The sequence below is a fragment of the Zonotrichia albicollis genome, chromosome 16, assembly GCF_047830755.1.
Source record: "Zonotrichia albicollis isolate bZonAlb1 chromosome 16, bZonAlb1.hap1, whole genome shotgun sequence".
NCBI classification, from domain to species: Eukaryota; Metazoa; Chordata; class Aves; order Passeriformes; family Passerellidae; genus Zonotrichia; species Zonotrichia albicollis.
In genome coordinates, this window is record NC_133834.1 from 1,757,816 (window position 1) to 1,785,692 (window position 27,877).

The window sequence follows — 27,877 nt, forward strand, 5'->3', positions numbered from 1 at the left end:
AGCACTGCCCTCACCCAGCAGGGCACAGCAGCAGCGTTCCCTCGTTCCCTGCTCTGTTTTTCACCCCAGTTCCCAGCCAGGGGCACAGAAGGACGCTGGCATCCTGCAGGACAATTCCCGCACATCCAGGAGGATGCTCCCAGCACCGAGCCGAGCCAAGCCTTCCTGGCATGGCCTCGACCACGAGTTCAGCCCTGCACCTGTGCTTTTATCCCAAAGGGATGCCAGGGCTGGAATCCTGGCACCAGCTGGCACAGCAGGATGGAGCCGTGCCGGGCGCAGCACGGAGTAAACAGCGCTGCCAGCTGCCGGGCACAGCCCTGGCACCCCCGGCTGCTCTGCAGCTAAACCAGCCCCAAGCTGGGCTCAGCTGCCCCTGCACACAAGGACAGACTCTGCTCACAGGCTGGCACAGCAGGCTGGGCCCCAAAATGTGCCCAGTTTGGGGTTAAACGCTGCCCAGCTCTGGCTGCTCCCCAGTGAGGGCATGTGGGGCTCTGCTCCTGCCTCAAGGTCCTGCTAAAACCAGGCTCAGGGCAGAGGAGCTGGGAGAGGCTCTGATTTATCCACAAACCCCTTCCTGAGGGATGGAGCCTTCACGGCTGCCCATGTGGGATCAGTTTTCTGGGATCCATCACCCACTGTGCTTCCTCCCATCCATCCATCCATCCATCCATCCATCCATCATCCATCATCCATCCATCCATCCTCACCCTGGACCTCTCTGGCCTCTTCCTTCCAGCACAGACTCATCCTGACCATAACCTGTCATTCCTAGAAAAATGTTAAGCTTGGAGAAGGCCTCCAAGACCCCCAAGCCCACTCCTCTCTCAGGCTTCATCTCGTGCAAACAAACTGCTGCTGGATGCTGCTCCGTGGCCACTGGAAGTGCTGGGGGTGCTGGGATTATCCCAGAGGCTCCTGTGCTGTGGTTTCTATAAAAATTCCAGCTCAATCGGGAAGATTTGAGGAGATGAACGTGTTGAACAGCACAAGTGAATCCACAGCTCAGAGCACGAGGGGGGAGCTGGGCGCAGCTCACCCTCCCTGGGCTGTAAAACGATACCAGGCCCAAGATTACCAAATCCATCAGCAGAACCTCCCGTTCCTCCCCGCTGACTCACACACAGTTGTTCACATCTGCCCTGGAAGCCTCAGACTCCAAATCCTTCAGATTCTTAGACAGCTCTGAGGCTGGAGCCAGTCCCTGCTGAGGTTGGAGCGCTGTCACCTCTGAACACCACTCAGGGGCTCACAGAGCCCAAACCCACTGGGACACCTGGAGGGCTCAGCCAGATCACCCCACCTGAGGGGCAGCTGGTTCCTCACTGACCTTCCCAGCTCAGTAATTCCAGGATTTCTCCAGGGTTCCTCACTCACCCCAGGATTTCTCTCCTGGTTTTTGGGATAATTTGGGTTGGAAGGGACCTTAGAGTCCATCCAGTGCCACCCCTGCCATGGCAGGGACACCTTCCACTGTCCCAGGCTGCTCCAAGCCCACTCCAGCCTGGCCCCACTTTGGGACTGAGAGATGGGAAGGCAGATATTGGAACTTCAGGACATTGGGAGCTTCAGCAGCATCCGCATGGAAGCCACGGAGCATCCCAGAACCAGTGAATAATCTGGGAATGAAGGGAGCACAATCTCCAGTAACATTCCCCAGTCCTGCAGTTTGGGGGGTGAAACCCATCCCACAAACAGCAGCAAACCCCATCAGGGCTCTCTCCAAGAGACAATTCCCATCCTCCAAGCCCAACCAACACATCCTTATTCCAGGGCTCACTGATACTGCTGGGAACGAAAGGGTCACGTTGTTGACCCACCTGCTCCTGTTTTCCTCACTTGGATCTCGTCAAATTTCAGCAGCTGCAGGGCAGCACAAAGCCCCCCATTGTTATCTCTGGCGCAGCCGGAGAGGGAGCCACGGGCTGGGTTTTTTCGGGGGGAAAAAAAAAAGGGAATAAAACCAACGTCCGATGGCGGCTGCGCCCGCCCCACACGCGCTCCGAGGGCTCGGGACACGCTCGGAACTCGGCGTGGCAAAATCCATGGTCTGGGATTTTCCAGAGGTCTCTGCTGGGGCAGGGGAGGAGCAGGAGCAGGAGGAGGTGCTGGAAGGGAGGAGGGAAGGGAAGAAGCAAACCCCAAACCTAAATACGCTTTTCCCTATTCCTTTCAGGGTTTTCAAGTGTTTTGCCTCTTCCAAACGCTCCAGCCCCTCGTGCAATGGAGGGTTTGTATTTGTAGCTTGACATCAAGTGATGTCCCATTTTCATCTTTATTATTTGCCATAAATAAATTCACCATCCCAAGTTAGCACAGCCTGGCCACGGCTGCAGAGGGGTCTCCTCATCCCAAACCTGTTTGTTGGACAATCAGGGAGAAAGCAGTGAGGGAGGGAAGGGCTGGAAGCCTTGAGAAGATAAAAAATAGGCTCAAGAATAATGAATTTTCTTATTTTCTGGTTTTCTGATTCAAAAATATCACCTGGCCAAAATCAACCCTCATACCTGGCTATGCTAGAAAGAGCTCACGTAATTAATTCTCATTAATTCCCCTTCCTAAAGCACAGGATAAGGTGCAAACAGCCAATTGTTTCTCTTTGTACAGCAACACCCACACATCAGATTTACCCAGAGCACGTCTGCACGGCACAGACAAATGCTGCTCCAACAGATCCAGATTCCCCAGCTCCCAGCGCAGCTGTCTCCCTATGGATATTGTGTGTCAGACAGCCCAGCAGCCAAGGGGAGGCAGATATCCAATCCAGACTGATTTCCCTGGAATCAGACCTGCTTCCAAGCCCACCTCCCTGAAAACCCAGCGTGGTTTATTTGGTTTCAGCTCGAGCCTAAAGCACCTGTTGGGAATATCTGAGCTGTGCTGCAGGACCAGGGATTTATCATGGACTGCTCCTGGTTTGGGGGTGACTTTAAATCCCAAATGACATTTTGGGATTGAACCTCTCCAGGTTGCAGCACCCACAGCCCTCCAGCCCAACAAACCCAAGATCTGACCCAGCTTCCCACATCCTCAACCACCATTATTAAATATTTCCCATTTCTTGTTCAAAGTCACCTCAGCCTAGGGATACTTCACATTTCTGCAGCCACCAGAAAAAGTTCTGGCTGTTGTTGGAAGATTTGGGAGAACGTCAGCAGGAACTTTTGTACTTAAAGTATAAACTACCCAGAAAAAAAAAATAAAATTTAGCATAAAAACTTTTAAAAGCTTCCAAGTGCTCTCCAGGGTAGTCATTAGGAACTACTTAGGTAACAGGAGGGTGATAACTGGGAGTTAATGCAGCGTTAAATTAGCCCTCCTTCCATGCAGAACTTTAAGTGACAGAGGAATCAGTTGGGAGGATTTTTATTTTATTTTTTAAATAATGAAGTTAATGGATTTCCTGTTTTTAGCTCTGTGGGCGGCTGTCAATTTGAGGGATCTGTACATACTGGATTTAATTACTCTGTCTTCAAGGAAGGAAAATAAGTTCAGCCCTGTTCCTAGGAACAAGCAGGAGCTCTCCAGCTTGGCCTCAAGGTGAGGAGAAGGTGCCCACAGCGGCCAGGGAGGGTGAGATGTCCCTGGAGATGGGAAACAGCATTGCCTGAAACCCTCCTGCCCAGAGAATTTGTGGCTGCTCCATCCCTGGAGGTGCCCAAGGCCAGGCTGGATGGGGCTTGGAGCACCCTGGGACAGTGGAAGGTGTTGGGGTTGGAAATGGAAGAGCTTTAAGGTCCTTCCCAACCCAAACCTTTCCAGGATTCTCAATATCTTCACCATCCCAGAAAACCCTCACAAGGAAAATGAGCTGTGCCTCAGATCCCAGGGAGTGAGGGGAAGAGCCCAGGAATGGCTCAGAGCCCAGACAGGGCAGAGCATTCCTGGGTTCCCCCTGATTTAGGGGCTGGCCAAAGAAAGGGGCAGGAGCCCAGCATGATTTAAGCTGGAAAAGCCTCCAAGGTCAAGTCCAACACCAGACACTTCCCATCTAACTCAGGCCATGTTTTTCCAAATTGTGCGAGACCAGGATCCAACTCCCTGCTTTGAAACAAACATTGGTGACAATTCCAATGAACTTGGCAACGCCTCAGTCTCAGCCTCAGTGCAGGAGAGCTCCAGCCCTGACAGCCACCCAGGCCTGTGCACCTTTCCTGATGGAAATCATGGAATGCCAGGGTCACAAAAGCTGGGAAAGACCTCCAGGATCACCAGGTCCATTTTTAGATAAAGATCACAAAATCTCATAAAAATTAAGGCTGGGAAAGCCGTCCAGGACCATCAGCCTGTGGGAGCCAGCCCTGATCCACTGTTTGCACTGGAGCCTCCCCAGCTTGCCTTTCTCACTAAAAATCAGGAGCAAACCTTCCTATCTCCCACTGCTGAGGTGGATTCTGCTCTTAGGCGAGTTCAGGGCTCACAAACATTTCCCTAGAGCTGGTTGTTTCCAGGTGAAGCCAAGTTGTGGCTTGGTGAGTCCAAGCTGGGCCTGATCCCCACCTTGTCCCCAGCCCAGGGCCCTGAGTGCCACCTCCAGGAATTCCTGGGACACCTCCAGGGATGGGCACTCCAAACCTCCCTGGGCAGCCCCTTCCAAAGCCTGACCACCCTTTTCCATGGGGAAATTCCTGCCTGAAGAAAAGCAGAGCTTGTGAACACACAGCCCACGTGTCCCACAGGGAAATGGGAAGGGCTGGAAGGGCCTGGCTGAGAAACGGGAACAGCCAGGCAAGGAGAGGCCAGGGACAAGTGACACCAGCAGGAGCAGGTGATCACAGCTACAAATACATGAAAAATAGAAAAGCTGAAATCCTAAGGCATCTCTTCAGCACCACACAAGGACACAGCAGCTCATCCCCAGCTTTTTGCACAACCTGCCACTCTCATCCCATCTGTTCCTGAACCAGGCCCCGTGCCATGTGCCCAGGGAGCTGAGCTGCTCCAAACAGGTGTCTGCTGCCTGTTCAATCTTTCTTCTTTTCTGGCAGCTTCAGAACCCATGAGCAGCTGTTCCCCCTGATGCCTTCAGTTTGAACTTTCCTATTTCCCAGATTCTGGAAGGCACTGGTGTATAATAACCATGAATTCCACAGAAAGTGTCAGCAGTTCTCCTCACAGCTCAGGCACACAGAACAATCCTTGTCCAGCCCCAGAACCAAGGACACCGCTGAGCTCCAGGCCCAAAAAGTGCAAACAACAGAGAATGGAGGAGAGAAAAACAGGAAGATGGAACTTCATAACCTAAAGGTGTAATTGAACAATTATCCCCAATATGGAAATGGAGCAGAACTTATCAAAGTGTGAGAACTCCTGACCCATTGTCCACCTTGGGTGCAGCCACAGCCAGGCCCCTGTACTGCCCAAGGTGAATCCTTTGAGGCTTTTTAATAAATCCCTGCTTTATTCCTTTAACCTTTTTATTCCTTTAATTTTAAATCCTTCCTGTCCAGCCTCTGTTCCAGGCAGCCTCTCCAGGCTTCACCCCAACCCCACCTGCTCTCCTCCCCATCCCAAACTGCCATTCCCCACTCACACCAACAAATTAAACCCAACACTGTGAAAGCACCTGGCAAGCAGACAGCAAGCCAGCCGCAAAATAAAAAGCAAATATAACAAATTTCTCCTGCTGTGTCACACGAGGCCCCCACTGCCCTGCACAGATTCAGTTTTAGCCTCATGTGAGCACAGGTTTCATCCTGAGTGTTTGCAGGAGATAAATCCAGGCCAGGGGATGCTTTTCCCCATGGATTTGAAGTAAAGTTCTCATGGAATATCATCTCTGCCTCCCTGATTTTTCTTCCTGAATGGTGCTTTTAAAGCACAGCTTGTATATGAGGTAAGGTAAAAATGGTTGGGTAATTGATTAACCCCGAGGCAGATACCCCTGTCCAACACCCAACAGACACAGGAGACACCAAGGGTGGGATATGAAGGGTCTGGGTGAGAATTATGGAAATTTTAAGGTTGGAAAAGATCTCTTAAATCATCAAGTCCAACGATGAATCCAGAGCCACCATGCTCAGCATGTCCCCAGGTGGTTTTTGAGCAATTCCAGGGGTGGCAATTCCACCACTGCCCTGGGCTTGACAACTCTTTCCATGAAAATATTTTTCCTAAATTCTAAGAGAAGACCATGAATGGTTTCTTATGGAATTTACCAGTGCAGAAGGAATTTTCTCACGGAAAAGGGTTCAGGCATTGGAAGTGCCCAGGAAGCTTTGGAGTGCCCATCCCTGGAGGGGCCCAAGGAATTCCTGGAGGTGGCACTGAGTGCTCTGGGCTGGGGACAAGGTGGGGACTTTAATTAGGCTTGGAGGTCTTTTCCAATCTGAATGATTCCAGAATTCCTGCAACATCTTTTACACCCAAAATCTTAAAAAACCAAAACAAAACCAAATAACAACAAAAAAATGCTATTTAAACAAGAGACCATGACAGAACCACTCCACTACCTATAAATATGATTTTTCTGATTCTAAAAGGGGATTTGCTCTGTCCACACTCAAGGCTATTTTTCAGGATCACAGCTAAATAAGAAAATGGGCATTGCCAGGTCCTTTTGGACATCCCTCCATCCCAAGAAAAGCAAACAGGATCTCCATTCAGCCCCATCCCTGATGGATCCCAGCCGGCTCCAGGGAGGCTTTGGGGCTGGAAATCTGCTGTGCTGCAGGGCTGCTCCCATCCAGGCCTTCTGCAACACCTCAAAAGTGACCAAAGTGACCCCAACACCCACAGGCTGAACCTCCAGGAACCCCCAGAACAAAGGGAGGAGAGCAAATGTGCATCTCAGGAAATCAAAAAGCTGCTTTCAAAAGCTGGTTTTGAACTGAGGAGATGGAGGAGGGAGCAGCAGGGCTTTGGTGATGGTGGGACAAATGGCAAAAATGTCAGCTGGGTTAGGAAGCTGTTCTCTCCCTGCACAGTGCAAAGAGGAGCAGACACACACAGAGAGGTGGGGATGCTGATGGTCAGACACCTGAATTGGGGGACAAGTGGGGAACAAGGCTGAAAATCTGCCTGGGGACCAAAACAAGAAACAAACAAAAAAAAAACCCCAAAAAACAAAACAAAACAAACCACAAAAAAAACCTCCCAAAAAATCCCTCCCCCCCAAAAAAAAAAAACAAAAAAACCCTCCAAAAAACCACCACCAAAAAAAACCAACCAAAAAAACCCCCCCAAAAACAAACAAAAAAAAAAAAACCAAAAAACCCAAAACCCCCCAAAACAAACAAACACAAACAAAAAAAAAAACAAAACAAAACAAACCACAAAAAAAACTCCCAAAAAATCCCCCCCAAAAAAACACCAAATCCAAAAACCCAAAAACAAAAAAAAAACCAAAAAAAACCCTCCAAAAAACCACCACCAAAAAAAACCCAACCAAAAAACCCCCCCCAAAAAACAAACAAAAAAACCCCCAAAAACCCCAAACCCCCCCAAAACAAACAAACACACAAAAAAAAAACCAACAAAACAAACCCAAAAAAAACCTCCCAAAAAATCCCCCCCCCAAAAAACACCAAATCCAAAAACCCAAAAACCAACAAAAAAACCCAAAAAAAACCCTCCAAAAAACCACCACCAAATAAACCCAACCAAAAAAAAAAACCCCAAAAAACAAACAAAAGAAACCCCAAAAACCCCAAACCCCCCCAAAACAAACAAACACACAAAAAAAAAACCAACAAAACAAACCCAAAAAAAACCTCCCAAAAAATCCCCCCCCCAAAAAACACCAAATCCAAAAACCCAAAAACCAACAAAAAAACCCAAAAAAAACCCTCCAAAAAACCACCACCAAATAAACCCAACCAAAAAAAAAAACCCCAAAAAACAAACAAAAGAAACCCCAAAAAACCCAAAACCCCCCAAAACAAACAAAAAAAAGGCACAAAAAAACCTTTTTAAAAAACTCCAAAAAAAAAAAAAGAACAGAACAACCAGTTAACATCATTTCCTAAAGTAACACAGACTGCAGTGAGAATTCTAAGTCAGACAATGCTGGGATGGTTTGGGTGGGAAAGGACTTTCAATCTCAGCCCATTGCAGCCCCATTCCATGGGCAGGGACACCTTCCTCTGTCCCAGGTGGCTCCAAGTCTCATCCAACCCAGCCTTGGGCACTTCCAGGGATCCAGGGCAGCCACAGCTCCTCTGGAAATCTGGGAATCTGTGCCAGGGCCTTGATTTTCATGGCTCCTGGAGGAAGTCACAAGGTTGGATAATCCAGCAAAAATCCACCAAGGGCGGCTCCAGAGATCCCCCCCTCCAGCCCCACTGCAGACACCCCAGAGCCTTGCTGGGAAAGGGAGCAGAGGAGCACAAAATCGGCGTTTTCCCCCCAAAATTCCCCTTCCCTGGGTGCTGCTGCCAGCTGGAAGGAGCCAGCAGCTCCACGATAACACAAACTGAGATTTTCCTGTGCTGCTGGCAGCCTGGGTGGTGGCTGTGCCACGTGAGTGACATCACGGCCACTTGCGAGCGCTGTTTTGCGGAGAAAATTTATTTCAACTAATATTAATAAAACTACAATAGGGTGGCACAACTTATTAAAGATTCTATTTGCAGTTGGTGATCACTCAAAGATCACATTTCACTAGTGATTATCTGTATTTTATTCTTTGTAGAACTCTGGTTATTTCTTTTGTATCATGTTGGACAGTAATTAAGGTTTTCTTTCTACTTTCTTGGATTTCTTTCAAGACTTCTAATAGGTCTTGGTGCTTAATTAATTGTTTTACTAATGTAAGGTTCACCCCGATAGGGGTAGGTGGTAGTCTGTGATACATTGTGTAATTGGCTGTAATCAGCTGGTGGGATGTTACTGGTACCAAATATGAAAAACTACACTCAATAATCTTCGATAGATTTTTACTCTGTCTCAGCGCGTTCCCCGCCATATAATTAAGGATTTTTGCTTCTCATTTGAAGCAGCAGCTTTTTACATTTCGCTGGAAACCGCTGGGATCGACCACATGAAAACAACAATCAGCCAGGGCAGTGACAAGTGATATTAAACAGCTCCTCACAGATGTCCCAGCACCACAAAACTTGTTCCCCCTGTAAGGAATCCAAATGACTTCAGTGCCTAAAATGAACCAGATGAATGATTTCAGTCCTCACTCCGCACTTATTAAATCAGGCTGAGAAATCCTACAATGCTTTGGGGTGGGAGGGACCGGCCAGATCATCGTGTACATGCCCCAGAACAGAAGGATCCAGCAAAAAAAAAAAAAAAAAAAAAAGCAGTTTTTAAAGTGTTCAGCAACACAAAACGAACGTGGAATTGTAAAACTGTAAAGATAGCTCAGGGATTTTGCAGACAAATAATCATCCATACCCTAAAAGCTGGGAAAACATCCTGCTTTAATCCTGCAATTCCAAGGGGATGGCAGCACCTCGTGCTCCAAGACTGAATTCAATTTCTGGACAGAAATCACCGCCCAGGCTTTGATGCAAATGCTCAGTCACTGATGGGGAGCCTGGGGTTCCCTAACTGGATCCATGTGGGAAGGCAGCTGGAACACCAGCACTGCTTATCCTGGGGATTTATCAACCACCCGAGGCCACGTGTGGCACCCAGTGACACCCTGGCTGCAGCACGAGGGACAAATGTTCTGGATAAAAATCACCTTAAACAAGGAAAGGGAACCAAAGCTACATTAAAAATATATGCTATTTGTTAAAATAATTATTAAGCAGCCAGTTTTTAAATAGTATTGAGTTTTATACATTAAAAAAAAATCTGTTTTTATTTTATAGAATCACAATGATTTGGGCTGGGAGGAACCTTAAAAATAATCTAATTCCAAATTCTCAGTTGGGCTAGAAAAGGATTTAAAAGATCAACCCTTCATAAAGTGAGAGTGTGCCACTCTAAGTGACCACATAAGCACAGATGTTAAAGATAAATTATTTTCTGAAGCATCTAAAAATGTGAAAGTAAAGAGAAGAGAGTGCAGCAAAGCTTCCCAAAGGCAGGAAAACTGCATTTCCAAAGGAGAGCCCAGATCCTCCTGACACATCTGCAGAGAGGGAGGTTTTAGCATCCATGGCATCCCAGGGCTCAAAAATGAAATCAAACCCTCCAAAATATTCCTGTACAGGATAATTCTCCAAAGACAAAGTGCTGACCCTTATAGAGCAGCACGTGTTGGGAGCTGCTTTAATTTCATTTTACTTTAAAGCCTCACCAAGGAGAAGTTCAAAATGCTGTTTGTAACCGAGTCAGAGTTAAAAGGTACTCAATAAAAACCTTCACTGATTTCTCCTGGCCATAAATCCAAAAGGTAAGATTGTGCAACACCAGTCCTTCATATTTAATAATAACAAACAGATGGGAAAATATTCTAATAAATTATTTGAACTGTCCAAGCTGTGTGCCAGAAAGTCCTGGCCAGATTTCCCTGCTCAACCATCTCTGGAGCATTTTCCCTGCAGATCTCTGAGCTCTCCCTGTTCCTGGAGGGGGAAATATCAGCAACCAGTGACTTTCTCTTAAAATAAATTCAAAAAGGGATGAAATCACCACTGGAGCTACGTCCTGGGGCTGACACAGCACAGCCAAACACAAGGAAGGGATTTCCATGGCAGAGAAGGAGCCACAGCCTGGCTCAAACCCCCAGGGATGGGGATTTATCTCTGCTTCAGGGTCTGGGTAACTCCTTTAATTTAATTAATAAATTAATTTAATTTATTTAATTAATTTAATAATCCTTTAATTAAATTAATAAATTTAATCCCAGATGTTTGGGATTGAACCTTTCCAGGCTCCAGAGCTTCCAGCTGTGGGTTTGAACTTCACATCAGGGCATGGTGAGCTCTGTGCACAGAGCAGGGAGACAAAACAATCCCTGCTCCAGCTGGGCACCAAGGACAAATGATCCAAATCTCAGCCCAAGAGCACAAACGTGGGCTGGAGAGAGAAAAACAAGCAGGGTGGGACTTGATAACCTAAAGCTGTAACTGGACAATTAACTCCAATATGCAAATGGACTAAAACTTCTAAAAATGTGAGACTTGATCCATTTTTGTGACCATTTTGGTTCCTCTGGGGTGCAGCCCAAGGTGGATCCACTGAGGAGATCCTTTTAATAAATCCCTGCTTTATTCTTTAACCCTGTCCAGCCTCTGCTCTAGCTCAGCCTTCCCAAAGCATCAATTCCATGCAAACATCAATCCCAGAGCTGGATTTGCTGCAGCTCCCATTTAAATGTTTGATTCTAAACCACCAAATCTTGACTTTCAAGCATTCTCCTCCTCTCCCTGGCCACTGCCTGTTTGAAAAGCTGAATGAGCCAGAAGAATGTAATTAGGAATGTTATTAGGAATATTAAGAAGCCATGTAAATGAGAATGGAAAATATTTACATTACACGTTGTGATAAAGGGGGCGAAAAGTGGGATTTTAAAGCTTAGCAAAGGACAGATGGGAAGAGCCAGAGCTCTCATTATCCCCTCAGACACCTCCCTGGCACTGCCCTCCATCCCTCTGGGGGTTTCTGTGCCTGCAGGCTGTGCCCTCCCTGGCTGAGATAGCCAGGCTCTGCCCTGGTGACAATCTGTGACAAAGGGCCCTGCTGTCACTCTGGCATTCACATCACACGGATTGTCCCTCCCAAAACATCATCATTCCCTCAGGAACCCAAACCAAGGGACAAGAAACATTTCCCTGCAGGTTTCTGCCCCTCATCCTTCACCTTTTCCATGGCTCCTTCCCCCAAAGGATCCTTTCACACCTCCTGCCACTCTAAGCCACCACATAAGCACTGATATCAAAGAGAAATTATTTCTGAAGTATCCAAAAATGTGGAAATAAAGAGAAGAAAGCATTGCAAAGCTCCATGTTTCCTGGGGCTCCTTCAGGCGCCAAAATCCCAAACTTTGGCTCCTTCAGGCACCAAAATCCCAAATTTTGGCTCCTTCAGGTGCCAAAATCCCCAATTAGGTCACCCTGGAGCCTTCTCTCCTCCAGGCTACACCAAGGACAGGTAATTTTGGGATGCATCCAGGCCCACCCTTCAAAAAGGACAGGAAAATATCCAAGAGTTGCCATAAAACCTGGAGTCCCTCTGAGTCCAGGCACGGGAGCTGAGGTGCAGCAGAGATTTCAGCTGGAATTTGCTTTGAAATCCTGACACTTATCTGCTTGGAGCAACAGCAAATATGTACCTTGGCTCCCTCCAGCTTCCCAGGGATGGCTGGGAGCAGGATGGCTTAACACTGCGGTTTCACCCGGCCTGGGATGGAAAAAGAGCCCATGAGAAAATGATTTCCCTGGCCTTAAAGTAAATAAATGAATCCCGTTTCTTGAGGAGTTGCAGGGATGCAGTGAGGGGGTGGCCAGAAATATTTGGCTAGGTAGCACTGCCCTGCAATCAGGAATGGGAACATGAGTCTGGGACACCCCAGGGCTGGGGGAACAGCTCAGGAAATCGAGGCAGCCCACACAGCGCTCAGCAGGAAGCGGCCTTGTGTGCAAAGATGCCACAAATGACACGAAAACACCAAATATTTCAGCTCCCAGGAAATTCCTGTCAACAAACAAACCTTGGGGACGGCAGCAGAAGTGGCAGCTCCATTCCTGAGCTCACGGCTCAAGCACTTTGTGCTCTTTCCCTTCAGGTTTTGCACATTTGACCTTGGACTGATTTAACCCCACATCGCAAGCTCAGATGATGCAGTGAAACCCCTGAAGTCCCTTCCAAACCTGATTTTTAATGATGCTCAGTCATTAATGAGCTCCTCTCCCATTTAAAGGGAAGGGAGGCATACAGAAATTCTGGTTGCTATGAGTTCTTCACATGCACAACCTCACTAAACCACACAATTTCGGTTACCACTGAAGTTTAAATTTGTATTTATCTCTCAACTACGACACATCTTCTCCCTAATTTAAAGATGGCAAGGCAAAAAGAACTGCAGCAATTCCAAAAATCCCAACTTTTCCTTCTGTTGGTCCAGAAATCTGCTCAACCCCAGCTCATTCCCACAAATCATACCAAGGAAATATTTTTGGCCAAAGGGACTTCAAGAAGAAATCCACAGACAGCTCCATTGATGGAGTTTGTTCCCTGCTCCAGGCAGATCAAGGAGTCTGGATTTAGAGGAAGATCAAACTTGACCTCTGGCTCTCACTTCCCCCAGTTTTGATGCATGAAGAGAACACAGAAAATGCAATAAACCTCAAAATAGAGACTTGTGAAGAATCCCAGAGAATTCCAAAAAGGGGCTCTGCCAGCATAAATACAATTAAACAATATTTAACCTTCAGTAGCATCAAGCTGTCAAATAAATATCCCTAAGAAGACAACTTAAAAGAAGGGAAAAAACAATCCCACACCATTCCTTCTCCTCCTTCCTGCAGAAAAAAAAAGGATAAGAATAGATAAGAACACAGGACAAATGTCCTGGAAAAAAGCCTTAATTTTATTGCTCAAACCCATGGATTTTTAATCCGTGGCCAAAAGAAAATACCGGATAGGAATGGGCAGGAAAATGGAATTTTTTTTCCATTTTTATTGCAATGCTGTGGCTGCTTCCAGCTGGTATCCTGCAGGGAGATGGAGAAGGTGCTCCAGACCAAAAGTTTTTCCAAATCTCTCACTGATTAATAAAAGACAAAAAAGTCAATCATTTAACCTGACCCAAACTTCTTCTCTGCTTATCAAATATTCCTGATGGAAAGCAACCAAAATCCACAGACTTGCACCCAAACTTCCACACCCCAGATCAATTAAAAGGATGGAGAATATCCCAAGAGTTGGAATCCTTAAAAAGGGCCCAACCTCCCTCTGAGCCCCTCACACAGCTCCCAGCTGCCCTGAGGTGTCCAATACCAAGATCTCAACCCTTTAATTAATAATTCTTCCACAGAAGAACATCCACCAGGATCCATCATCCCCAGGAGAAACGGAGCTCCAAAACTCCATGGCAAGAGCTGGAATCACCCTCACCAATCACTGCCAGAAAATTTTTATGGGATGTAGATTAAGGGAGAAGAAGGGCATGGAATGGGAAGGAGCCACAGATAAACCAGAAGTTGGAAGCGACAGTGGATAATGGAAAAGAAAAACTCCAGCAGCTCCTTGGATGCCCTTCGGTTTATTGTGATTATCCAGGGGTTACTCTGCACATCAAGGTTTATTTAACTTCAGGAAAACACAAAAATAAAAATCAAACTTCTCCCCCAGTGCCAGACCTGAACTTTGGATGGAAGCAAGCCCTGAACGCAGCTCTGCCCAACTCTGATCCTGCCTCCATCAAAAGCCTGGAGACAGCACAGGGAATTCAGGGAATTCTCCATGCTGAGAGGTGTCAGCCTGTGGGAGCCAGCCCCGATCCTCTGTTTGCACTGCAGCCTCCCCAGCTTGCCTTTCTCACTAAAAATCAGGAGAAAACCTTCCTATCTCCCGCTGCTGAGGTGGGTTCTGCTCCTAGGTGGGTTCTGGGCTCCCAGAACATTCCCTAGAGATGGTGGTTCCCAGGTGAAGCCAAGCAGGTGGGTTTTCCCCAGAGTTTGGGGCAGCTGGCAAACACTGCAGGGACACAGAGTGCCAGAATTGGTTGGCATCTCAAGGCCCTTCAAGCACAAAGGTTTAAAACCCAGCAGAATTCCATAAATCAGGTGGAGGCCAGGCTGGACAGGGCTTGGAGCAACCTGGGATAGTGGAAAGTGTCCCTGCCCATGGAACAAGATGAGATTTGAGGTCCCTTTCAACCCAAATCACTCCACGATTCCATAAAATAAAGCCAATGTCTTCTGCAGCTGCTGCCACACCTACCAAAAACCCACTTTAAAACGCTTGTTTGGGCTTGATTTTTTTAAAAACTAGAGCAAAAGGCTGAAAATAATACCACAACACAACAGTTACAGGAGCACTTTGTGGGGTACTGCAGGTCAGCCTTGCTGGGGGACTTTGCTCTGGTTTTCCAGAGGGCCTTTGTAATGAAATGGGAACAACCAGAAGAGGGAGAAGCAACAATCTCCAGGATATTTGTGACCACAGCTGGAGCAGGCTCAGAGCAGCCCCACATCCCTGATTTTCTTTTCCAAATCCCTCTGTGCCACAGGAGAACCCTGCAGGTGACAGTGGCCATGCCACACCTCCCATCCCAAATCCCATCCCAGCTTGGGCAGATGGGGCTCAGCATGCACAAAATGAGGATTGTGTCCTTGGGATCATTTCAATTCCCACTCCCTGGAGGAGTGAGGGAATCCATCACCCCCTCCCAGCCTCATTCCAGCTGGGGAATTCCATGGGATCTCCTCAATCCCAAAGAAGTGGGAGCTGTGTCCACCCTGAGCACTGTCCCCAGGCATTGTCACACCAGCTGAACTCCAGCCCAAAGCAGTGGCAGCAGTTCGGTGCTGGGCAGCACCTCCCTGGTTTATAATCAATTTGGAACAAGCTTTTCTTGTTAAAAAAATCCCTTTTTTTAGCACAAACACAGAGCAATCCGCCTGAATTGGGATGTCTGGACATCAAATCCTCCTCAAAACGCTGGGAAAAGGCTGCTGTAAGATTTTGATGTTTTTTTAAGAACTGAGCTGGCACTTCCCTGAAGCCCAGGCTTGTTTCTGCTCCTGCACAGAAGGGAACTGGGAGCAGGCAGAAAGCCTGGGTTTAATGGGAGGCTTAACACAAATCCAGGGAAAGCTCAGGAGAGATAACAGAGGCGCTCCTGCGAGATAAGAACAAGTGCTGGCTTGATAAGGAGCTCAGGAGAGCTCAGGGCCAGGATCAAACTCTGCAGGTGAACCTGAGAACAGGTTCAGTCCTACACACCAAGAGCAATTACAGCTAATTAAACTAATTGCCTTTTTCCTAGTGTAGAATCATGAATGGTTTGGGTTGGAAGGGACCTTAAAGCCCATCCAGTTCCAATCCCAGAACTCTCCACCATCCCAGGGTGCTCCAACCTGGCCTTGGACATTTCCAGGGATGCAGGGGCATCCACAGCTTATCTGGGAATTCCATCCCAGCCCCTCCCCACCCTCAGAGGGAGGAATTCCTTCCCAATATTCCATCTATCCCTGCCCTCTGCAGTTTAAAACCACTGTTCCCTGTCCTGTCATGGTCTGCCCCTACAAAAAGTCCCTCTCCCTCTTTTTTGACCCAGTCCAAAGTCACCCCTCAGCTCTGCTCCAACAGCCAAACCCTGAGCTGAAGCATCAGACAGGAACAGGAGAGAATTCCCTCAGCCACATCCAACACCAGACACTTCCCATCTAACTCAGGCCACGTTTTCCCAAATTGTGCGAGACCAGGATCCAACTCCCTGCTTTGAAACAAACACTGGTGACAATGCCAATGAACTTGGCAACACCTCAGTCTCAGCCTCAGTGCAGGAGAGCTCCAGCCCTGACAGCCACCCAGGCCTGTGCACCTTTCCTGATGGAAATCATGGAATGCCAGGGTCACAAAAGCTGGGAAAGACCTCCAGGATCACCAGGTCAATTTTTGGAGAAAGATCACAAAATCTCATAAAAATTAAGGCTGGGAAAGCCCTCCAGGACCACCAGCCTGTGGGAGCCAGCCCTGATCCACTGTTTGCCCTGGAGCCTCCCCAGCTTGTCTTTCTCACTAAAAATCAGGAGCAAACCTTCCTATCTCCCACTGCTGAGGTGGATTCTGCTCTTAGGCGAGTTCAGGGCTCACAAACATTGCCCTAGGGCTGGTTGTTTCCAGGTGAAGCCAAGTTGTGGCTTGGTGAGTCCAAGCTGGGCCTGATCCCCATCTTGTCCCCAGCCCAGAGCCCTGAGTGCCACCTCCAGGAATTCCACGGACACCTCCAGGGATGGGCACTCCAAACCTCTCTGAGCAGCCCCTTCCAAACCCTGACCACTGAATTCTCCCCGAATTCCTCCCAGGCACACAACCCCAGCCAGCCAAAGGCATTTCTGTTTGTTTCCTTTTCGTCGAGGCCGGGCCAAAAGGCGGTCACAAGAGCAGAGCAGGAACAATCTGCTCAGGGAAAGGCTTTCCCCCTTTCTGCAAGGCCAGCGTTCCCATTCCACCCACTTACATTCCTGGATTAAGGGAAAATAAAATCACATCCGCAGGCCGGCCAGCAGTGACACGGGTCGAGATCCATGGCAAAGGGCTGGAAGAGAATTCCAGGCATGGAGAGCTCTTTGGAGAAGTTCTGCACTCCTTCCAGCACCACCATTTCCATCAGGCCTCGTTAAGGAGCATTTTATCCCTTCAGCTCATTTGCATAATTGCCGCAATCAAAGGCACTACTTTGCAGTAATAACTTTAATGGCAGATTTTTCCTCAAACATTCTTTTTTAAATGCACCGAGGTGAGGGTGGTGCAGCCATGTGCCAGGAGGAATCCAGGCAGGAGGTGACCCTGGAGGGATGTGGGGTGTGGAGAGGGACCAGTTGCTTTCAGTTTTGGGATTGTTTCTGCTTTATCATGCTCAAGGTGCATCCCAGAACTGAAATATTTGCCAATTAAACAGCAGCCTGGTTGGTACATTGGGAATTTCCTGATTTTTTCCCCAATTATTTGCTACTGTTGTCTTATTAGGAGGGAATCAGGTTCATTTCCAGGTTAAAACCAGGTTTTGGGAGGGAGAGTCCCAATCTCAGTCTTTGGTTTGGCTTTACAGAAATGAGATTGGTTGGGTTGGAAGGGACCTTAAAGCCCATCCCATTCCAACCCCTGCCATGGGCCACCTTCCACTGGAGGTTTCTCCTGGAAATTTGGAGCTCTGGCCTGTATCCCTCAAATCCATGGAGATAAGAACATGGAGATAACATCTCCAAAGCCTCAGCAGCCTTGTAAGGTTTATTTTGAAGACAGGCAAGAACCACTGGCCTAATTTTTAACATAAAACACAGACTTAGAGAAAACAAGCTGAGATCCGACTGGGAGCTGACAGCAGAAGCCAGCCGGGATTTCCACCCTGCAGCTCCTGTGTCCTCCAGAAAACCCAATTTCACCCCAAACCCAGCTGCTCCACCAGTGCATCTCCAGCTCCATGGTGCTGGGATGTTCCTCATGGAAAGCTTCCCCAGGACCATGGGAGCATCATGTCCAAGCAGGCTCCACACCTCCTCCCTGGGCCCTCTATAAGGGGAAGTAATGGTGTTTTCCTCACTCTGAGCCTCACATCTTTACTTTTTTCCCCTGGAAATCTTCCTCAGCCCCACTTTACATGCCCTGAACCCAAATCTTGTTCCCAGTTCTGCTGGGAACAGCTGGTTAGCACACAAGGGAAGGGGCAGCAGCTCTCCATGGCAAACAGGGAATCTTCTGGGAAGAAATGAGGAATTCAAGAGAGGTTATGTGGCCCTGCTGATTCAGTGCTCCCAGACCCAATGCAGCCTGGCTGTAGCAGGTTTCTGATAGCAGACATCAGCCACCAGGCTCCCAAACAAGCCTGGCTCGAGCCAAGGCCCCGCTGCCCTTTAATGCAGGCCTAACAACATTAAACCCAAGCCCAGGGTGAGGCTGGGCAGGGAATCAGACAAGGCATAAATTAAAGCAGAGGATATGAATTCCGTGCAGGCTGCAGCACCGGGGTTAACGTGGGTCTGGAAGCAGTTTAGGGAAAACCTGGAGTGGCTAAGGGCCAGCTCTGAGCTGAGCTGCTCGGGCCTAATCGTTTCCTTCAGGCAGGCTACTCCAGCTCACTAATAGGTTTTAATAAAAACTTCCAATTGGGCCAGTAAACCCCTCATTAAGCTGTTTTTAAAGCATGAATTTAAGAGGGCCGGGGGTAAAAGGTCAGGGGGAGTTTTTAATTCAGACCGGCTGGCAAAAGGTGCTGTTGTGATTGAAAACACCAGAGTTCAAGTGTCCAGGGCCACATAAACATCCGACTCTGTCACTAGACCTGCTTAAGTGACAGCTTGAAAAATAGATTTAATAAGACAGAGAGAAAAGTTTCCCACTCTTACAGCAGCAATAGGAACAGCAGATCCCAATATTAGGCAGGAATGGTTGGGGAGCAGCTCCAGCCCTCCCATCCTGGTGTGAGGGGTGAATAAAGAGCAGCCCATGGCCAGCTGGGTGTGCAGCCATTGCCAGGGGCTCTGGGCTCCAGGGTTGGGAATTCTCTGGGAATAACACGGAACAGCCCAAGCCCATGTCCTGCTGCCAGGGTCTCCCCACACAACCAGAGCTTGGGGATCCTGTGCTGCCCTGTGGAATGTCACAGCATCCCACACTGGAATGGCCTGGAAGGGAGTTTTAGGCTTTCCCACTATCCCAGCTCTGCTCCAGCCTGGCCTTGGACTCTCCCAGGGATGGAGCAGCCACAAAAACCCTTCAAAATAAGGGAATTCTCCTGGGCAGCCTCCCCCTCTGCAGCAATCTCCAGCTCAGCCCATCCCCACCAAACTTCAGGACCTGCACCCCTGAAGTTTGACCTCAGCTGTTGCATTTTCCTCTCGTTTTCCTCCATGACCACAGAGCTGCTCTCCAGGCTGGAGCAGCTGAAGGAAAACTTCCCCCCCTTCCCTGGGAACACTCACAGAGCAGCAACATCTCCTCCATCTCACCCAGAACCCCAGCTGTGCACTCCAACATTTAATTTTATGTCAATGCACATCTAAAATTCGAGATCCCTGAAGACCTTTTAAAAGAAAATCCTCCTTGGAACAATTTGCATTGAAGCAGAGAGTGAGGATTTAACAAGTGATGGAGAATTACAAATACTCGGCTCTCAACTTTTTATTCTACTTCTAATCAAAACACACTTCAGCTCAAATTCTGAGCTAATAGATGCAATAGCAAATTGGGGGGCATTTTGAGTAGGAACTCAGTTATTTGCTCATTCCATGTTTACAGAGAATGGGGAAAAAACCTCCAGAGTTTGTTCAGGGATTGTCTTTTCTCCACACCAAAATTAACAAGGAAGTTTGCTGGGGGAGGGAGAGGGGGAAAAAAAAAAGAATTCTGCTTTTAAAATGTGCTTCTAATTCTGGCCTGCAAGGAGAGCAGGAGCCAGGCTCTCTGGAATGATCCCTAAGGAAACATTTGCTTTGGCTCCACACAGGACACTCCGGAGCATCAGGAGTCAAATGGGATCAGCTGCTGCTCCATCCCTTCTGTTTAATGATCCCATTGATGGCCACGAGGGCAGCAGAGCCATTCCTGCCCTTCCTGCCTGCTCCTTGCTGGGAACAGGGATCCAAAACCACTGGGATAATTCAGGATCTCTCTGGACAGTGACCTCATTTTCCCTGGGTTTTTCATTCTACACAGATCCACTACAACTCACTCCATCCTTGTGGTTTTTCCTGCTTTTAACTCCCCGGTGCCACCTTTTATTTAGCCAAGACAGACTCAGGACCCTCAAAGTTTCATTTGAATATCTCAGGGTTCCTTAAAACCAGTAGGCAGAACAGAAAAAAAGAGGAAAAAAGAAATCCTGGAAAAGAGCAGCACCTTTTCCAAACCTCTGCTAGAGCAGGGATAATAAATCCCTACATGGAATCAGACTTTCACTGGGAAAAAAAGGAGTCCTTGGGGGTACCTCAGGCAGAAGCTTCCTCCTGCTCTAGGAGAGAACCCAGGGCAAACCAGAATCAGCAAAGGTGGCAGTTCTGGTCTCACTCCAAGGCAGGAGAACACAGCTCCTGAATTTTCAGGAAGGATAAAGCAGAAATTGCTAATCCCAGCAGCACAGAGGGAACCTGGAGAGAGGCAGAGCTGAGCCAGGCCAGGGGTTCCACCAGGGAGAACAAGAGGGAAAGGCCTTGGAACAGCAAAACTCCAGGAGGAGATTTAGGCTGAGGATGGAGAAGCCAGGAAAGCTCTGGAGGAGCAGCCTGGTCCTGCTCTGAGGGCAGGCAGGGCATCCAGCCATCCATGGATCCATCCATGGATCCACATCCATGGATCCACATCCATGGATCCCCATCCATGGATCCATCCATCCCAAAAATCCAGCCATCCATGGATCCATCCATCCCAAAAATCCAGCCAGGAACAGCCTCACCAGAACAGTGCCCTTCCAAAAATAAGGAGGAAAAGTGGATGTGGATCTGGATCTGTGCCCATCCACAGGAAAGGTCCCAGGTGCCCTCACCACCCCGCTGGCTCCAAAGCCACGTTTACATCAGAATAAAAATAAACTCAGCCTAAAGTGGTCCCAGCTCAGCTGATTCCAGGCCTGACTCCAGCATCTCCATCCCTGAGCAGCTCCTCAGCTTCCAGGGATGAACAGCCCAGCCTGGGGCTCTGCATTCCCAGCTCCTTCCCTCCAGTGAGGAGGATTTTTAATCACTTTTCCCCAACCAGGACTAAGAGCAAAGAGCAAAACCTGTGGCAATACCAGTTGATCTCACAGCTTGCTGTTATTTCCAGGCTCTGGAGTTCTTTAAAATTCACAGGGACAGCCTGGAGATTGAATAGAGGCTACCAAAATCCATCCTGAGATGCAGCAAAAAAGAAAAAAACCCTCACACTTCCTGGAGGGGGATAGGAAACAGTCAGCACTTACAAAGAACTCTCCAGGAATTTCTTTTTTTTTAAGGATCTTGCTTTGAAGTAGATGCTCCCAAAGAATGAGGCTTCCAGAGCTCAGCAATATTTAATGTACTGCCCCAGCAATGGATGACAATGTTGTTGTTTCAGCTATATTATAACAAAAATATTGTGGTTTTCCTGTATTCTGACAAAAGGAACTGCAGATTTACATCTCCTTCATCTCACTCCGAAGGAGCCCTCACGCCAAAAACGGGGAAGGGAGAGACCCCACTGGGTACAAAGGGCTCCTTGGAGGGGGATCTCCACTTGGGACACAAGGAAAAGCCAAAAAAATATGAACCACCACTTGAAAAACAACACAAACAAACCATTTCTCTACACCCATCAGCAGCACACCCCGAGGATGAGCAGCTCCAGTCCAGTCCTCTGGGTTTGTGCTGTCCTGGATTCAATATCCTCATCTAACAGGGAAGAATTATCTGGAATGCTTTATGGAGCAGAATGGAGAATTCTCCATATTCTGGTCTTCACATCAGCATTCCCAGAAACATTCAGACGGTTCAAGGAACAGCTTGAACTCCAGAACATTCCATGGAGAATGAGGATACAGCTGCAATGCCCAGAAGGAAAAGGGATCAAACCTCCATGGAACACACACATGGAGTTTGACCATTCTTGTGCCCCCTTTCTGAATAATCAGATTCAGAAAACAAATCCCATTTCCAGCCATGATCCAGAGTCCTTCTCCACCCACACATCCCATTTCTGAAGGGAGAAAACACAGCCATAAAAGTCTGATTTAAGGTGTTAGTCCATGGCAGCAATACCCAGAAAATCAGTTTTCCTAATATTTCCACAGATAAATATTAGCAGGATTTGTAAACTTCCATTTAAGAATAGGTTGGAAAACTGCAAATAATCCAACTAGGAAAAAAAAAAAAATCTGACCTCTTAGAGAGCTACACCTGCAGCTCAGCCCAGGAAAAAGCCCATGACAGGAATAAGAGGTCCCTGATATCCAAATCACCTTGGAAAGGGAATTTGGGAGCAAGAGATTCCCTCCCAGGAATGTCCTTTATTCCCTTCATCTCAAACATGACCTTTCCATCAACTCCCCTCATCCTCAATTTACAAAATTTCCTTTCCTCAAGGACACGTGGGCAGAAATAAATGCAATGAAATTTAATCAAAAGCTTAATAAAAATAGTAAACTTAATAAAAATACTCTTAAATTAAAAAAAAATATCAAAATTTAAATATGCCAGGCAAGAGAGAAAAAAGAAAAAATTTAAACATGCCAGAGGAAGAGCAAGACAAGCTGGAAAAACGAAAAAGCTACATACCCACAAATGCATCAACAAAATATTACTGCAGCTTTTGGGTCATTTTTAGTCACTTACCAAAGGAATACCTGCAAAACAAAATGAAGAGAAAGCAAGAGAATTAAAATTGGGGTTGATAAATTCAAGGGAACGATGTTTTGTGTTGGTTTTGTTGCTCACTTCCAATGTTTGGAGTTTCAAAACGCTGTCAGGGAGTACAGAAAAGTCCTGAATTGCATAAAATGTACCAGAAACGGGAAAATGCTGCTGCATGGAAATGGAAGAGGAGAAAATTGCTGAATTTTTGGGCTGCTCGGCCCTCCAAGGAATTGCCCCCTTTCTGTGGGACACAGAAGGGCTGCTCCTGCTTCTCCCACTGCAATTCCCTTCAGCCTCAGCTGCACCACAGTGATTTTCTGTAAAATCACCAATTCTGACTAAAACTGACTTTTAATCCCAAAGCTGAGCAAGTTTGAAGATGTTCTTTTTCAAATTGTGTTTATTCCCAGTATGGCTTCAATCCCACAACAGGAATTTGTATTTATTTATATGTATTTGTACTTACTTATTTTTATATATTTGTAACTATTTATATATGTGTGTATTTGCTTATTTCTACATATTTGTAGTTTATTTATATGTATTTGTTTATATATATTTGTATTTTCATTTATTTGTATTTATTTATATGTATTCGTAGCATATTAAACTAAACCAAATAAACCCACCCCCAATACTAAGAAACACACCAGGTTTCTAAGATTTTTAGAAGGATTTGCAATGACTGAAAAGATCCTGAATAAATTGCATTTTATACTCATCACTGATAGTTTTCTGAACCAATCCACCTCAATATTTTACACCATATTTAACAACAACTTCCTACAGATTTACTGATGTATAAAGAGGAAAAAAAAAAGCAGGATAATTTGTAATTTAATGAATAATAAAAGCAGCTTTTTAAGAAGTTATTTGTCATTAAGGGAACCTCACTCTGCTGATCTCCACCAACACCAACTCACAGGAACCATTCTCATTTCTTGGCACAAGCTAAGAACCCCCTGAGGCTCATTTAAAGCACGCCCCCAAATGAGGAATTAATAAAATATTGTATTTTGCTGAGCCACATGAAGTTTTCTGACGTGTGTCTGGTGCTGATTACATCAATCCAGGCTCCCGGCCCCGTCATGTGATGACAGGCAAACACTTGTGGATTTATTTCTCTGAAGAAGCCTGCGAGACAAATGCCAAGGAAACCAAACCAAATGGCCCACTCGGAATCCATAAAAGCAGCAGGAATTCTTGCAGGGATTTCTTAGATTTTAATAGGTACAAGCAGGGCAGGTACCCAATTCCCACAGATTTCAGGTGGGGGGGTTTAGAATTTAATCACCACTTTTTCCTTTTCAAGGTGGCTATCATGAGTTAACAGAAGTACTTATTAAAAAATGCGTTTGGGTGTTTTTCCTCACATTTTGGTATCTGAAACATTCCCAACAGATAATAAGGAAAAACTTGGATTTGATATCTCAGGCCTGGGGGTAAGTTTCACCAGCAGAACTTTTGATCTGCACGTTGTCAAATGCAGAAATTCTGCTGATTCAAAGTATATTGCACTTGGATTGCATAAATGCCATTAAAAAATGATGTCAGGGCTGTTTTCTGCTGGAAGAGAGAACGTTTTCAGCCCTGACTTGTCAGGGGAGGAAAACCCATGTCCCACTTAGCCTGGATCAGCTGGGAATCACAAACATCATTTAATATTTGAGTGAAATCGTTTTCACCACCTTGTCCTGATGATTAATTCTGGCTTCAGTGTATTCCTGGAAAGTAAAAACTGAGAGCAAAACCTGCTTTGAACCCCATTATTCCCAAGGAAAGCACTCCTTGCTATCAGGGGTTTGAGGACACAGCTCTGCAAAACCTTCCAGGGAGCAGGAATTCCCCACCCAACACAAATTCCACCTTTTCCAGAGAATTCCTTTTTTCCTGCATGCAAAGCAGGGGGGATGATGGGTTTAATTTGCTGGAGGAGGAGCTCACCAGCCAGACTTGCCCCAGAAATTCACATTTCCTTCTCCACTCAGCTGCCCCAGAGCTGCTCAGGTTATTTAATGCAGGGGCCTCTAAACCTGTAAAACATTCCCAAAATAACATTCCAGATAGAGTCCATTAAAAATAAGATAAACCACACAGCTTTTACCTTTACATCTATAAACTCTGGTTTACATCTATAAATTGGATGTTCTGAGGAAAATCCAGCTGAATTTGTAATAAAAAGAGTAAAACCAGCTCCACCCCAGCAGTGCCAACACCACCAGCTCCTTCCAGCTGAATTCCCACAGGCAGGAGAATTCCCTGCTCATCCCTAAAGCTGCAGCTGGTGTTAACAGCTCCCACTGAGAACATCCCCATGGAAAGCGATCCCAGATGGCAACTTGGATATTCCATCACAAATCCCTCTCCTTCCCTGGGCTCTGGAGCTTGGGATGTGGGAAAAGTTACGGGTACAGGAGTATTTTCTATTCCCCACCAGGATTTGGTCTCCAAAAGGTTTCCAGGAGGTCTCCACGAGGTGGGAGCTCCACTGTGAGTTGGGAAGGCTGGGAATGTGGCTTTTGAACTCTGCAGGTCTTCCCTCTGGCAGGGAGGGAGGGATCTCTGTGGGATCTCAGCACCTCAGGACTGAGGTGCCACCGAGAGCACCCTTGGGGGGCTCGGGAGTCCTGGAATGTTCCAGAAGTGTCTGGGGGCTGGACTTTGATCCTACACAGGAGACGACACCTGTATGAGGACAGGAGGGTTTCACCGGGGTGAATGGTGAAGGGATTGGTTAATTAGAGGGTGAGACACAGGGTTTAGGATTTCTGTACAGGGGGGTTTAGAGAAGTAAGATGGAGGAATTGGGGCGTGTCCTGTCCTTCTTCTTCTTCTCCTCCATCTTCTGTGGTGATGGTGGCACTTTGGGATTGGTCATTACTAAAAGTGCACCGGGTAATAAGAATAAAAGGTATTGGGGAAAAATGATAAATATTGTACACGTAACCATGGGTATAAAGATAGGTGACCGCCCGGAGGGCAGCACAGTGTGCTCATGGCTGGCTGCTGAGCAGAGCTCTGTCGGGCCGAAAGAAAATCTTTTAGATAAACAATTAATAAACACAGAGACCGAAAGAAGAACTGAAGCCTCTTCTCGTCCTTCGATACGCGGGCTGCCCCAAGGCCACCCCGGGCCTTTCCAGGCCCTTCAAACAGCCGAAAACCGGACAGATCTCCATCCCCATCCCCGGGGAACATCAGCCCTGGAGCAGCCCCAGGCCAACCAAAGGGAGCTTCCTTCCCAAATTGGAAGGATTTGATATCACAGGCCTGGGGGTAAATTTCACCAGCAGAACTTTTGATCTGCAAGTTGTCAAATGCAGAAATTCTGCTGGTTCCAAGTCTATTGCACTTGGGTTACACAGGGAAAGGTGCATGAGCCACCTGCCACAGATCCAGCAGGGTGTTAAAGGGTTAAGCCATGGAAGTACAGAGAATGTGGGAAATGCACCTGTCCCAGGAGAGGATCACCTGGCCAGGCAGAAATTGAGATTTCCCCTCCCTCTCCAGACACCCAGCCTGGATTATTCCACAGGAACATTTAGGAGGCTTCTCCTTAAGCCTGGCCTGGATCTGCCTTCCTACCACACAAACCAGCAGCTCCTGGTCCTGTCCCCAGGGAGGCAGGACAGAGCACAGAACCTGGGATGGTTTGGGTTGGAAAGAGCCCAAATCCCACCCAGTGCCACCCCTGCCACGGCAGGGCCACCTCCCACTGTCCCCAAACCCTGTCCAGGGACACCTCCACAACCCCTCTGTGCCAGGGTTCCAACCTCCCTGTTCTTTCACACACCTTTGCTCTGTCTCCTTTCCCTCAGCTAATTACTTGAATTCGCTTTTAAAGTTTTCCCTCAGCTAATCCAACTCAGCCCCTTCAGCTTTTCCCCCAGTGCCAAGGCTGGAGCCTCTCCTGTGCCCACAGCCACCTCCAGAGCAAGGGGACACCCAGACACTGCCACTTCCCTGGCTCTGAGCAGTGGAAAAGCTCATCCACAGCTTCCAAAAGTTACTGAAAGCTCGCTGGAAAACCACAATACACCAACCAAATTAAAGCTGTAAACACTTAGGGTGGTTTTCCATCCTTTTTTTCTTTTTTCCTGGGATTCACTTCCCCAGCCCAGTTGGGAAACATCCCTGGCAAAATCCATCCAAATGAGATCCAGGATTAGCCTGGTGCACCATTAATTTCAGAACATCATTAACTTGAAAGTGTGGGGGTAAGAAACCTTTTTGACAGCTGGTTTTGGTCCCTGCCAAGCCTTCAGCACTGCACAGCCATGGTGGGGGCAGGAAATCAGCTGGAATGGCAGCAAATGAAACCAGCCTGGTTTCTGGATTCACTTTCTTGTGGTCACAGAGCTCTAAAAGCTGGGATTCTGTGCTCTGTAATTACAACATCCACACTGCAATGGGAGGAATGGGGCTAGCATTAAAAATAAAGGATGAGGAGGAGGTTTGCTCCTCGTGCTGGGAAAGGTGCCTGGGTGTCGCAGACATCTTTTCATGAAAATCCTTTCATTAGGATTTCTTCCTGCTGAGAAGCTTCAGGAACAAAGTGTAAACAGATTATCTGCTGCTGTGGGATGCAACAGGTGCATCTGGGATTGGCCCATCTTGGTTGTTTTTAATTAATGGCCAATCACAGCCCAGCTGGCTTGGACTCTCTGTCCGAGACACAAACCTTTGTTATTGATTCCTTCCTATTCTTAGCCAAGCCTTCTGATGAGAACTTGTTCTTTTCTATTCTTTTAGTATAGTTTTAATGTAATATATGTCATCAAATAATAAATCAAGCCTTCTCAAACATGCATTAAATTGCCTTTTTTAGTAAACGCATATAAGTACATGCAGTTATATAATATACTTATATAATGCATAGAGTATATATGCAATAGAAAGGCCTATGTATTGCATATGTAATATAATATTACATATGTAATATTATATTACATATGCAATACACAGGCCTTTCTATTGCATATATACTATTATATATGCAT

The 27,877-nt window shown here is 47.1% G+C and overlaps 1 protein-coding gene across 2 annotated transcripts in view; it reads right to left on the minus strand.

Annotated features, from left to right (window-relative positions):
* LMF1 (lipase maturation factor 1) overlaps window positions 1-27,877 on the minus strand; it is a 148,958-nt gene that overhangs the window by 106,080 nt on the left and 15,001 nt on the right. Inside the window, exon 3 of one of the 2 annotated variants that reach the window (XM_074552638.1) lies at window positions 22,857-22,867. The exons of the other annotated variant lie outside the window; for it this stretch is intronic. Coding sequence (XP_074408739.1) covers window positions 22,857-22,867 — 11 coding nt within the window. The remainder of the gene's footprint in view (window positions 1-22,856; window positions 22,868-27,877) is intronic. 2 annotated transcript variants of the gene reach the window in all.